This window comes from Leptodactylus fuscus, chromosome 10, assembly GCF_031893055.1.
Source record: "Leptodactylus fuscus isolate aLepFus1 chromosome 10, aLepFus1.hap2, whole genome shotgun sequence".
Taxonomy (NCBI): domain Eukaryota; kingdom Metazoa; phylum Chordata; class Amphibia; order Anura; family Leptodactylidae; genus Leptodactylus; species Leptodactylus fuscus.
In genome coordinates this window covers 24,011,667-24,023,949 of record NC_134274.1, presented here as the reverse complement: position 1 = coordinate 24,023,949, position 12,283 = coordinate 24,011,667, and the positions used below count along the sequence as shown (strand labels likewise).

The 12,283-nt window shown below is 42.3% G+C and overlaps 1 protein-coding gene across 1 annotated transcript in view; it reads right to left on the bottom strand.

The window, feature by feature from the left end:
- The window catches only part of PDCD11 (programmed cell death 11), a 24,824-nt gene extending 12,541 nt beyond the window's left edge, over positions 1-12,283 (bottom strand). The window contains exons 1-16 of the mRNA XM_075257478.1: positions 12,204-12,283; positions 10,793-10,906; positions 9,799-9,924; positions 8,498-8,665; positions 7,488-7,649; positions 7,016-7,139; positions 6,330-6,511; positions 6,134-6,241; positions 5,325-5,531; positions 4,387-4,508; positions 3,816-3,876; positions 3,198-3,344; positions 2,819-3,070; positions 1,569-1,697; positions 1,082-1,276; positions 165-335 (exon numbers count right to left, since the gene is read on the bottom strand). Of these exons, the coding sequence (XP_075113579.1) occupies positions 165-335; positions 1,082-1,276; positions 1,569-1,697; positions 2,819-3,070; positions 3,198-3,344; positions 3,816-3,876; positions 4,387-4,508; positions 5,325-5,531; positions 6,134-6,241; positions 6,330-6,511; positions 7,016-7,139; positions 7,488-7,649; positions 8,498-8,665; positions 9,799-9,924; positions 10,793-10,894 (2,256 nt within the window). The 5' untranslated portion in view covers positions 10,895-10,906; positions 12,204-12,283. The remainder of the gene's footprint in view (positions 1-164; positions 336-1,081; positions 1,277-1,568; positions 1,698-2,818; positions 3,071-3,197; positions 3,345-3,815; positions 3,877-4,386; positions 4,509-5,324; positions 5,532-6,133; positions 6,242-6,329; positions 6,512-7,015; positions 7,140-7,487; positions 7,650-8,497; positions 8,666-9,798; positions 9,925-10,792; positions 10,907-12,203) is intronic.

Sequence of the window (12,283 nt, the reverse complement as noted above, 5' to 3'; positions counted from 1 at the left end):
CATTCTACAAGGACGAATTAAAGAGGTTGGACACCAACCCTTTTATAACACTGTAAGCTGCCATATTCTGTCCTAGGAAAGGCCGACTTCCCCAATTTTTACTCCAGCACATACATATATACACATATATATTCACATTCATACATATTCATCTTCCTACTTACCTGTTTGGGGACCAAACCAACCAATCCATAGGGGAGCGCCACAAAGATCCCATATGGCATTATATTTTTCACAAATCCAGTAAACACCATCTGAGGCTCTACTTCAGAAATTTCCTTGACAGGCGTCTCCTTTTCCACAAAGGAGATGAAGGCAGGTTTCCTGGTTAGTGTCTGAAGATTTTAGTGAAGGACTAACTAGGAGATCATAATTTATTAATAACCAGTGTATTTTATTCAACACTCAACACACTTGTAAGCTATAGGAAGAAGTGAGATTAGCTGAAAATCTAGTAGGTATAGGGGTCACTAGATGCCCCTTCCCATGACGCCATTGTTGAGAGAAAGAAGTATTCTACACAGTAATGTATACACGCCAAGAGTTGTGCTGCCCACCCATCATATAAGGTGTAGCGGCAGGTTTAGGCACTGCAGTGCTGCCCCATAGACATTTTAATTGGACAGTACCCCTCCTCTTGACAGTACCCATAGACTAGTACAGGGGGGAGGCGTTCTTCACAGCCCAGCATCATCACTGAGTGGTAAAGAACACCCCTTCTGATCGTATAGGGCTATGGACAAGTACTGTCAGGAAGGGCGTTCCTCATAGCTCGGTTAGACTGTCAGGAACGCCCTTCTAACAGTGAAGAGATGTCGGTAAAAGCACCAATATCTCTTGCACCGGGGCATATAACAGGAAAGCCGACAGTGTGCTAAATACAGTCAGCTTTCTAGCAGTATATAAAACCACAGGTGCCCAAGGAGGTGAAAGGTCCTCTTTAACACAGTTGTGAGCCAGCATTAAGTTATGCTAACCTCCAGTCACCATGACCATGAACTAGCCATCTGCACGAATCCACTAATGGGAGAATATCAGAGCTGAAAAGAAGTAGGTTAGTGTACAAGTAGTACAAGGATACAGTTCTGCCTTTGAACGTGCTCAGAGACATCACTCCAGGAAGCTGATCACCGTCCTTCAAGCTGTGCCACAAGAACTCACAATTGGCGACATGATCAGAAAGGTGAATCTTGGGAAGGAACCCAGGATTTTCCTCAGGGAGAATCAGCACATTTAGCCCATCTTCTACCTTGCTGACAATTTTCACATCAACAATCTGGCAAAAAAAAAAATCCAATTATTATAACAAACTATTCACTTTACTTAGAAAAGGCATTGGAAAAAAGTTACCTGCTTCATATATAGCTGATATCAGATCAAAATACTAGACCACAAGGCAGTGCCATGAGAAGTATTTATTCTCTATCCATAGGATAGAGGTTTAATAGCAGATTGGTGCGGGTCTGACCGCTGAGACCACAACCGTTTTATTTCCTATCACTGGCAAAAGCCACCAGACAGAGATATAGAGATATATATAGAGATATTAGATATAGGTGCACAAATACCTTCCCATATTCATAGACTGCTGTGTTCTTTTTGACATGTGTGGGTTGCTCCTCTTCGCCAATGCTCTTGAAGGACAAGATCAGGGATTTTTTCTCAGGATCACACTCAATCACTTTTGCTTTAACCACCTGCAGATTATGAAACACCACAATTAGTATACAATACAGAAATACCACTAGTATCCTTTAGAACAGGTCATAGATATCATTTAAAGGTCCAACACTCAGTACCCCCGCCAATTGGCTCTCTGCAGAGGCGGCACCTTATGGATGAACAATGCAGCCTCTTCAACACATACCAATCTTATTCATTTGGATGGGGCTGAGCTGCAGCATTGTGTGAAGATCAAGTGTCGAACCTCCAACCACCTGATATCAATGGCCTTTCCCTAAAATAGGTCTTCAATATCCCTTCGCCAGTTTCAATTTTAAAGAACAGACACTCAAGGAACCCCATTATAGTCAATGGAGTTCGTCTGACTCCGTATGTAAAAACTATTTTAGAGGTCTACCTCTCCATTGTGCTGGTCCTCCAATTACCCAGAAAAAAGGAGAGGCGGCTATGATAGTGTGAACCTGGCGTCATACTGCTGCAGAAACTGTACGGCCATAATAACAGCTCAGACCAAGTTGGATAGGATTTTGCACAACATTTTAGTTCCAAATTAAAGAACATGTACTCAAAATTACAAAGAATCATCCCATTTCTGTATATGGGAAAACAGAACTCCTGTTTTATGACCAAGGTCTGCTGTAAGCCTGTTATACACATTATATGTAGGTCAGCTAAACTGGCTTATCCTGGTGGGCACGGCTGACCATCTAATGTATACAGAGGTGTCCTAATATTCCCCTGACAGATGATATTGGGGAAAAGTTGAGGTCAGGTATGTTGGATCTTAAAATACATGGTTCTATTATTTTCTGGGGAGATGGACCACCACCTGAGGAGTTAGGCAGCGGCTTACTCACCTCCATCAAGCCAAGTTTGCATGTGTACGGCAGAGGAAAGTCAGGAGAAATAGCCAGCTAGTATAACACTTAATATGGGGTAATAGAACTACTCTCCATTGCAACCATTACTTCAACAGTAGCTCAGTACATGTTACATCAGGCCTGCAGCTTGATCACCATTGGTTTCCATATTTTCGGATATGGGGCCCACTTTTGTCAATACACAACCCGCAGTTGGGAAGCCCCAGACCTATAGATAGTATCTCAAATCAGGTTTTAAACAACTGAAACATTACCTGTCCCCTACAGAAAATGTCTTCTGGTGAGGCAATATACTCAGAACTCAACTCCCGGATCGGTGCCAGTCCTTGAACATCATTATAAAACTTGACGATGCATCCGCTTGGTTTCATTGACCAAATAAAGCCATGAGTGACCAGACCAACGGCGGCATCGTGGTAAGTGGTAAGGATGGGTAAAGTGGAATTTATCATAATCTTCTTTCGGGTCAAGATCAATTTCTTGGCTGATGGATCCACGCTTAGAACCTATGAGGCAACAAGAAAGGCAATAATTTATCATCAGGATACTAATGTATGGAACACCCCACCAATGTATGAAACACCTCACCAACATCCCCCATGCAAGTCAAAAAATAAAGCGAGATTTCCTCACCCGACACTTGATCTTGGCTCCAGGTGTGTATTTCTTCTCCGGGTTGTGGAGAGTGACATCTGCTAGGTGAAGTTTGGGCACAAGACCATTAATGTGCTTTGTGATATCTACCACCATTCCTTTCGGTGTTATACTGTTTACAGTACCCTGTGCAAAAAAAAAAAAAAAAAATAGAAATGATGATGATAGATTTATAGCATTTACCAACCAGGAACTGAGCGGCGATGAATGACCCCTTCCTCCCCCCTCCTGACAGTATTCGTCCATAAACTAGTACTCAGGGGGCATTCCTCACCGCTCAGCGACATGGCTGGGTAATAAGGAACGCCCCCTCACAGTATAGCGCTATACACAGTACTGTCAGGAGGGGCGCTCCCAGCTAGACTGTCAGGAACGCCCTTCTGACAGTATAGAGCGTTCGGTAACAGGAAAGTCGATAGTGTGCTAAATTCAGAGCACTGTCAGCTTTCTATTGGTATATAAAGCCACGTGTGCCCGAGGACATGAAACGTCCACTTTAAAAAATTAAGCAAAAAGCATCACAACAGAAGCGATCCATAAGACATAATAGTACACAGATATATTGCAGAGAATCAATGAGCACAGGTTTAGATTTACCTTCAGAATTTGTCCGACCTGCACATCTTCAAGTCTTAAATATTCACCTTCAATAACATCTCTGAACAAAAAGAAAACGTAATTTAAGGGGAGGAAGTGAAGAAATGTAGTAAATTCAGACAATGAAACATATACATTGTATACAGTGTGCCATCATATATCATGCAGAATAACATGAAGATACTACTAATAACATGAAGATACTACTGTTCACACCTGTTTTATGGCTTCCATTTAGGACTGAAGCCACAACACCGTAACAGATTTGTCCATAATTTTCCACGTGGACCATACAGTTTAGGAACATTGCTGCAAATGGTTTCTCTTGTGTCATAGCGGATAAATGCTAAGGCTGCAGGATTAATGTATTTTTTGTTGCAGATTTTATTGTAATTTTGGAGCCAAAGCCAGGACTCAACTTAGAAGAAGGCAGAAGTATAAGAGGTTGCTTTATATTCCGCACTCCTCCTGAAGCCACAGGAAAAAAAGCCACAGCAACATCTGCACCTGTTTTTAAGGAACCTTTCTTTATCAATTATTGAAGAATATCTAAGCTAAGTCAATATCTTACTCTTTGAAAGACAGCAAGAGGATCTCATCCATAGGGCTGAACCCCACAACTCGCCCCTTATGGACTGTTCCTGCTTTCATCTTATCCAGAGTTGTTGACTTTGAAAGCCCTAGAGTTTTTTTCTGCAAGACAAAAGCAAAGAGCCATACGTTATAACAGATTCATTATGGAAGATTACATAGAAGGCAGAGGGCATACAGCACGGTACGTCACCTCTTTAAAGGGACATTACTATCTAAGTGGCCGTTCAAATGGAGGAAAATGAAGAGGAACTCCTCTTCGTATTCCAGGCTGCCAGCTCCCAGCTGCTGCAGCACTGGCATTCTGTTGCAGCTTTCTGTCGCTGAATTGACCCAGATGAATGGCAGGGAGTCTCGAGCAGTTTCAGCCTCCCATTGAAAACAGTAAGACACAAAATCTTGCCCCTAAATCAGCGTCAAATTCATACAGGTGAACACCCCCTAAGACATACATGGCCTATTCACATGATGTGCGCACTTGAGTGCCACAAACAGGAATAGTCACTCTGATCATTCAGCAATACTCCTTTTAACAAACACCCATGTCCCCACCAGCAAAAGGTTATTCCTCCCACTGTTTGCACAGAGTTTCCATAACCACGGACCTGTGAGATAGGACAAGTGACATCACTCACTGCTCTGCTGGCAGGACAATCAGTTCAGCTAATTGCAGTTTTCTGATAAAGCCAGTCTGTTATCTCTCTATGTAAACTCACAGATAACATGGAGTCCATGCTCTACAAGCATGTGTATATTATCTGATCTGCATAAGTATTGTGATACCTCAGTGTCCCACTCAGCAAGCTGAGAGGGGGAGAAATACAGAAATGAGAAGAAGAGACAACAGGCAAAATACTGAAACAGTGAGATGGGAAAATCCCTTTAACAATAGTTCCTATTTTTAGTTATTAAACTTACAGATGCAAATCCAAGTGTTTCTCCATCCAACTGAAAGACAGCACCCGTATTCTTATGCAGCGCCTTCACTGTGCACCTCTCATGTAAAGTGCCGATCCAGTCACTGCTCAGTTGCCTCACTGAGCTCCCGGGCTGTAAGAAACTCTTGCGAAGGGTCAATCTAATGGTCTTGGTAGATCGGTCAACCCATAAGACACAAGCTTTCAACTGGAGGGAAGAACATGATAAAGTCAGTCATATAGGAGCATTTTATGGGGTGTCTACAGAGAAGTAATAACAAATATACATTAGGGAAGTGCGGTTTATTCCACTTGGTTGCAGTCAACTAAGCTTCATGTATATGGGGCTGAAAGAATTTCAGGACTTTGATAATGATGACCATTCCTTAGGACAGGTCATCAATATCAGATGAGTGGTGAACCAACACCTTGGAGCCCCCAGTGATCAGCTAATTTCAGCAACCACAACATCACTGCAAAAACACAATGGATACAGTGGGCTGAGTACTATGCAAGCTGGGATACTATCCCTCAGCTATCATTCACATAGCAGAGCACTGTATTTAGGGTATATCCAGCCCTTCCATTGAAATGAATGGAGTTGTTGCAGTCTATCCTGACCAGCACTCCATTCAGAACAGTGGGGAAAAACTCCCATCCTCCTGATCGGTAGAAGTCTCAGCAGTCCAACCTCCAGGGCTACTCAATGGATAGGAAATACCCCTTTAAATACCCCTGCTTTACATCACTATCACATGATGCTAAAGGTTAAACCTATCTGGATAGTGATTCACAGCTCTGGATACATACCGTCTGGTCTTCCTTGTAAGAATTCGCTTTCTTGGACTCAAAGTGCAAGAAATCCACGATCCCAGTGTAGGAGGACAAGAAGGATAATTTGACATGGTCAGAGAATACCTAAAGGAACAAAAGAAAAGTATTACCTAAGTGTGACAAATAACCAAGAACTAACCAAAGTCGGATATGGAATTACTGAGCACAATACCTTCTGAATCTGAGCTTTTACTATCACACCAGGCAGAATATTATTCAGGGTCCATTTCTGCTCCTCCGTTGCGATGGCTGCTGCCACATCGGACTGTGTGATGGACAGGCGTACGATTCGTCCACCGTTCTTTACGTCATCAATCACACAGTTTAAATACTGTCCGACCCGTAGAGAAGTGGCTGTATACACAAAACAAGACAGAAAAAAAACAAGTCATGGACAATTACAAGGGACAATAAACTAAGCCATAGTCATTTGCTTGGCAGACGGACATAGCACTACTTATTTCTTGCGGGACAAGTTGTATTTTCTAAGAGCACCATTTAATGTTCCAAACAATGCATTGATGTGCATTAGAGATGAGCGAGTACTGTTCGGATCAGCCGATCCGAACAGCACGCTCCATAGAAATGAATGGATGCACCTGGTACTTCCGCTTTGACGTTGGCCGGCTGCTTAACCCCCCGCGTGCCGGCTATGTCCATTCATTTCTATGCGAGCGTTCTGTTCGGATCAGCTGATCCAAACAGTACTAGCTCAACTCTAATGTGCATGTCATGAATGGTTCCTGGTTATTATTCCGTTTTATAAAATGTTGAATTCAGACAATTCCATTATACATGCTATGGATGTATAGTCTCTAATGCAGCAAATATATATATTGACTAGTAACAAGCCCTCACCTTTACTTGTCTGCTCTAGATACACTTGCGCCTTTTGTCGGGGTAAGAAGGCTTTAGCCCCTCCAACTCCTAAGTCAATCAGATATCCATGATCTTCAATGCTGGCAACAAAGCCGCAGAGAAACTGAGGAGAAGAGATAAAATGTCACAACAAAGCAAAGGAGAGATTGAACATACTAGTAAGATACAAAACAGGCCCAACAGAAGTAGAAATATGGTTTAAGAAAAAAAAAAGGGGTCTAACTTCTATTCATTTTCAGACCCATATCGACCCGATTTCACAGGTCGAACCCAGTCAGAAGACCAGGATTCCTTGCATGATAGTGATGTATGATGCTAGGAGTCCCTGTCTACTGTCCATACTGTATATAGAGCAGGACAACAATAGTTCCATCATACAACACTATAATGTAAGGAGTCCCTGCCCAGAACATTTATCCATCACATATATAAATAGGTTACAAAAACGTACCATGCCTGACTGTAAAGATGACGGCGTCAGATCTGAATTAACTAGTTTTGGGTTCAGAGACAATTTGATGCTGTGGAAACCTCCAAGCGTTGTCTCCAGGTTACTGACTGCACATCTAACCAGCATCCCCGGAGAATATAGGTCAGACAGCGGTGACAGGGCCTAAAATATAAAATAAAAAGACTAGTCTAGTACATGCAGCTTGGATTATTATAATAGGGACTGGGCCCACACCTAGATTTCTGCTACTTCATTGATAGGACGTATTTATGGGGCCACATTTATGGCATCCAAATGCACTAACATGGCAAATGGACAATGACTGTCCAAATGAAACACAAATCGGATAACCCCAGTTATGGCTGTATAGGGTTAAAAGTAAAAATTCACATAGTGACTTCTCAAGTCTTCTGCAGACATTGAGTCAGTTGTCTTCTGCCAATATTTCAACTAAAATGCAATGGTTGACACAGTATAACAGAGACTAGCAGAGGAGCACAACTAGGGATTTTAGAGGGTTTGTCCAGGACTATGATATTGAGCTCCAATTCCTCTTTCAGGCCAGTGACGTTAGGTCCATTAATCACATACTGTAGCTGTGTCTGAGCTGCAACACCAAGCACAACCATTATACAACGTACGAACGGAGCTGTGAACAGGCCACGTGACCACTGAACTTAAAGACACGTGGCCCATAAAGTACCCTGCCACTGCTTCAAACAGCTGATCCGCAGGGGTCCAGGGGGTCAATCCCCATTGATCCATTAGGATAGCCCATCAATTAAAACCCCTTTAACCCAGATTATCCCTTTACATCCCTCTTGTAAATTGCAGGACATTTTCTTAATGATCTATATGTAAAGTTGGTCACCTAAATTCCTTGAGAGAAGAGGGTCTGTACCTCTAAATCCCTGGAGCTTGGCTCTTACCCAATTTTCAAAGCAGCAGCTCCAGCACTATTGAATATAGGCAGAAATAAGGGACTCATGTTCTATGATAGATCCTCTTACCTCTACCGGATCATCTTTTTTGACCTGCTCATTAAGCAATTTGGTGTAGGCCTCACAAATGTTTATTGCCTGGACGTAGCCGGTGAGACCGTATGGTAAACTAACCACCAACTCAAAATCTTTAGCTTCTTTCACACAACCGAGAAATAACATGCCTTCATGGAGGCTCTGCAAAGAGACAGGAAATGGTCATTGTTAATGAGAAGTTAATGGTATATACAGGGTGCACTCAACTTTTCATTTTTTTTTTAATTTTTTTTTTTGCTTTGCTTTAACATGTTTAGCCTTCCTACTGGACTTAAAGAAGATCTTTAATGTCCTTATGAAAGTGTATCCCGCTAGGAGGCCAACAGTGCTAAATTCAGTGCACTGTCGGGATGTGCCCAGGTGGAGGAGATATCAGTGCTGTTATTTTTGGCACCGTTCTCTCCCCACTGTCAGAAGGGCGTTCCAACTAGCTCAGCATCATCGCAGGGCGGTAGGAAACAGCCCCTCCGACAGTACAAGAATATGCTACTGCACAGTCAAGGTGGGAGTTCCTTAAAGCTGTAACTTGCCATCGTCCAGAAGTTAACAGCGTTCTAACATAGCTGACACCTGCTATACATGGCGTAGGCTAAGCTCCTGAACCTGTGCAATTCTCTGTACATAAAAATTTGATACCAGTGAGACATTAAAAGATGATCTAAAAGGTCTGCTTAATGACTTACATTACCCAAGCAACAATAATTACATAGCATCTTATCTTGGAACTCTGCATTGTGCGGTCCCTCTGTTATTCCTCTTGGAAATGTATAAATACACAACTTGTCAACAGAGTTTGCTCCTATACAGTTTGACACTATCCAGTCAGTGCTGTTGTGAGTGTAACACAGAGTGTTAGTGTGTAGATCAGGGGTCAGCAACCTTCATCCCTCCAGTTGCTGTTAAACTCCAACTCCCAACGTACTACACTCACTTCCATGGGAGTTCCAAGACCAGCAAAGTGAGTATGCATGCTGGGAGTTGTAGTTTTACAACAGCTGGAGTGCCAAAGACTGCCTACCACTGCTATAGAGCAAGAGCAGACATGGGGCTTGTGCTGAAGGTTGCCTGCCCCTGGTGTAGAGACACATTTTATAGACATAGGGAATGCTAAGACCTAATGGGCAATTTACTCACAAACATTCAGGAGATATAACAGGGGAACGTTATAATGCAGAAAAGTAGAACAGCAATGCAAAATATGGAGCCACAAAATAAATATGGAGCCACACAATTTGACAAGAAGTCATGGTCAATTTGAACAAAAATTTACCAACCTTAAAATTCAGCAATTCTATGGATTTTTCTTTTATAGTGCTCTTTTTAGACTTTACGATCTTCGGTTTCTCTTTTAAAACCTTCTTCTTTTTCTTCTTCACCTCATCTAATTCTTCTTGGTGTGTCTGAATGAAAGCAAAAAATAAGGTACAATTTGTAGTGCAAACAACTCAAGTGGCAGAAATTAGAAGGGAACTATAGTCCAATCATTGTATACTAATGATGGCACCAGCAAAAATTGTGCTGCTATAAGTTGGATCCTTACAAGTCCTGGAATCATTGCCTCCAGAGAAAATGTAGTATTAAATGGGGACTGTGGCCATAATAGGACATGTCTCCTAATAGGCCTGTTGAGACAATCCCTTGAAAAAAGCTAATTTACCTAGTTATTGCCAATACAAAAAGAAAAGGTCTCTAAGTGAATGGCTATTCACATATCTGGGAAAGCTGGGTAATGACTCTTATGACGGCTATAATGATAGCTATAGAAGTTGTTACTAGGCCGGGCTCACGTTTGCAGCAAGTGTTCAAATTGCATGTGCCATACAAGACAAATTGTGCTGCACAGAAAAGGGACAACGAATGGAACAGAGGGAAAATTAACCTAAACTGATGGCAAAAGTACCTACATGAATGAATACTTAAAAACATTTGGCAATTTCCATTTACCTGCTCTGAAAGACTGCCTGAAATGTGAACAAAGCCTAAGATAATAAATTCTGTAAAAGCAGTCAAGGTAAGGCCCAGTTCACATCTGCGTTCCGTTCAGAGAGTCTGCTTGGGGAATGGAAAACTATACACACTAAAAAGCGGTTAGCTAAGAAACCTCACGGACCCCATAGACTATAATGGGGTTTGTGTGGTTTCCGCACAAATCATGAGGAGACAAAAGTATGGCAACCAAACGCAGATGTGAACCTGGCCTAAGTCTGCAAAATACACATTTAAAAATAATATTTCCATTTACACAAAAAAAAATATTTAAAGACATACAGAAAAGAGGTTGTCATCTTCTCGTGGCCTTTTCTTAACCCCAGCGTCCGCTGATTTCTTCTGTAAACCTCCTCGAGGGAAACTCTCTTCTATAGGTTCCATTTTGTTGTATGTCTGGTAAAATAAATAAAACATACTTTTTATGGCCCTGCATGCACAACTGTTTCTTCTACCTGAAAAACTTTCATCAGGTATTTTACATCTGAGTGAATGCAGACGGAAGAGGCTTCATCTGCATCAGCATCGTTTATGTCCGTTGCTCTCATCCTGTCAGATGATAGCAATAGACTGCAAGAAGGGAGATGTGAATGCTTTCAATTAGCTGGAAATCCTCTTTGAACATCCGGGGACCTCCTGAGATGCACAAGACTTATTACAAAGCTGGAACACCTCAATAATTCTGGGCTGGCATAATACAGGTCGGTCTTAATAAATTGGCTCCCCTAGATTTTCTGTAAGATTTCTATTCCACTCTATACAGTTTTTTGCGATTGTCTCAAGCAAGTTTCACTGTATGGCAAATCTCAGCGTGACTGATCCATCTCTTTCATCGGTTGCTCTATAAGGGCAATTGTCCCTCATGCTTTTTTAGAACATTACAAATATCTGGGTCTGGTGACCCCCCATAATATTTGGGTGTTGGACTCCCATCTATCAATATGTGATAGATGGGAGTCCAACATCCAGGGCCACCACAGACCAACTGTTTGAAGAGGCTGCAGCGCACTCCAGCACTGTGGCCTATTCCCTTCAATTTTAACGTCATGTTCAATAGTCAACAGTAGCTCAGTCCCATTCAAGTGAATGGGAATGCAACACAGAGCACAAGGAACAGCGCTGTGCTTGGTATTCAGGGAGTGTGTTATTAGACTCTGCTTATATGTTTGGAGGCCAAACAACTCTTACTCATAACAGAGTCTCAGCATCACTAAACACGATTTACAACCAAACACCACCATCAATAACATCCGAACATCTAATACAAAATACAGGGAAAAAAGGAAAACACAACCTAGAAAAATAAACAGACATGAACAGCAAAGGAGCCAAAACCTCACAGCTTACCCCTAACTGTGGTAAGTCACAGTGCACACACCCAAAGGCTTCGGCCTCTTCGGTTAGGTGCTTGGATGTTGGACCTGCGCTGATCAGATATTGATCCTAAAGATGGATTACCAATATACAAGTCCCAGAAGGTCCTTATAACATCTCACTGTCCTCATGAAATGAGAGGTGGCTGAGCAGTCTATGGGCTGACTGAACATAAGCAGACTACCCTATGTGAGATCTCCAGCAGCCCCATAGAGTTGAATAGAGCTGCAGTGCACATGCTCCACCACTACAGCACACAAGACCCACATCCTCATGACTGGGAGAAGAAATTGTACCTTACATGCAGACGGCCACTTACCAGCTGCAGCACAGATGTTATACACGGTAGCTCTCCCGGTTACTTAGAAGAAACATGCACGGATCATACCCACGTGTTGC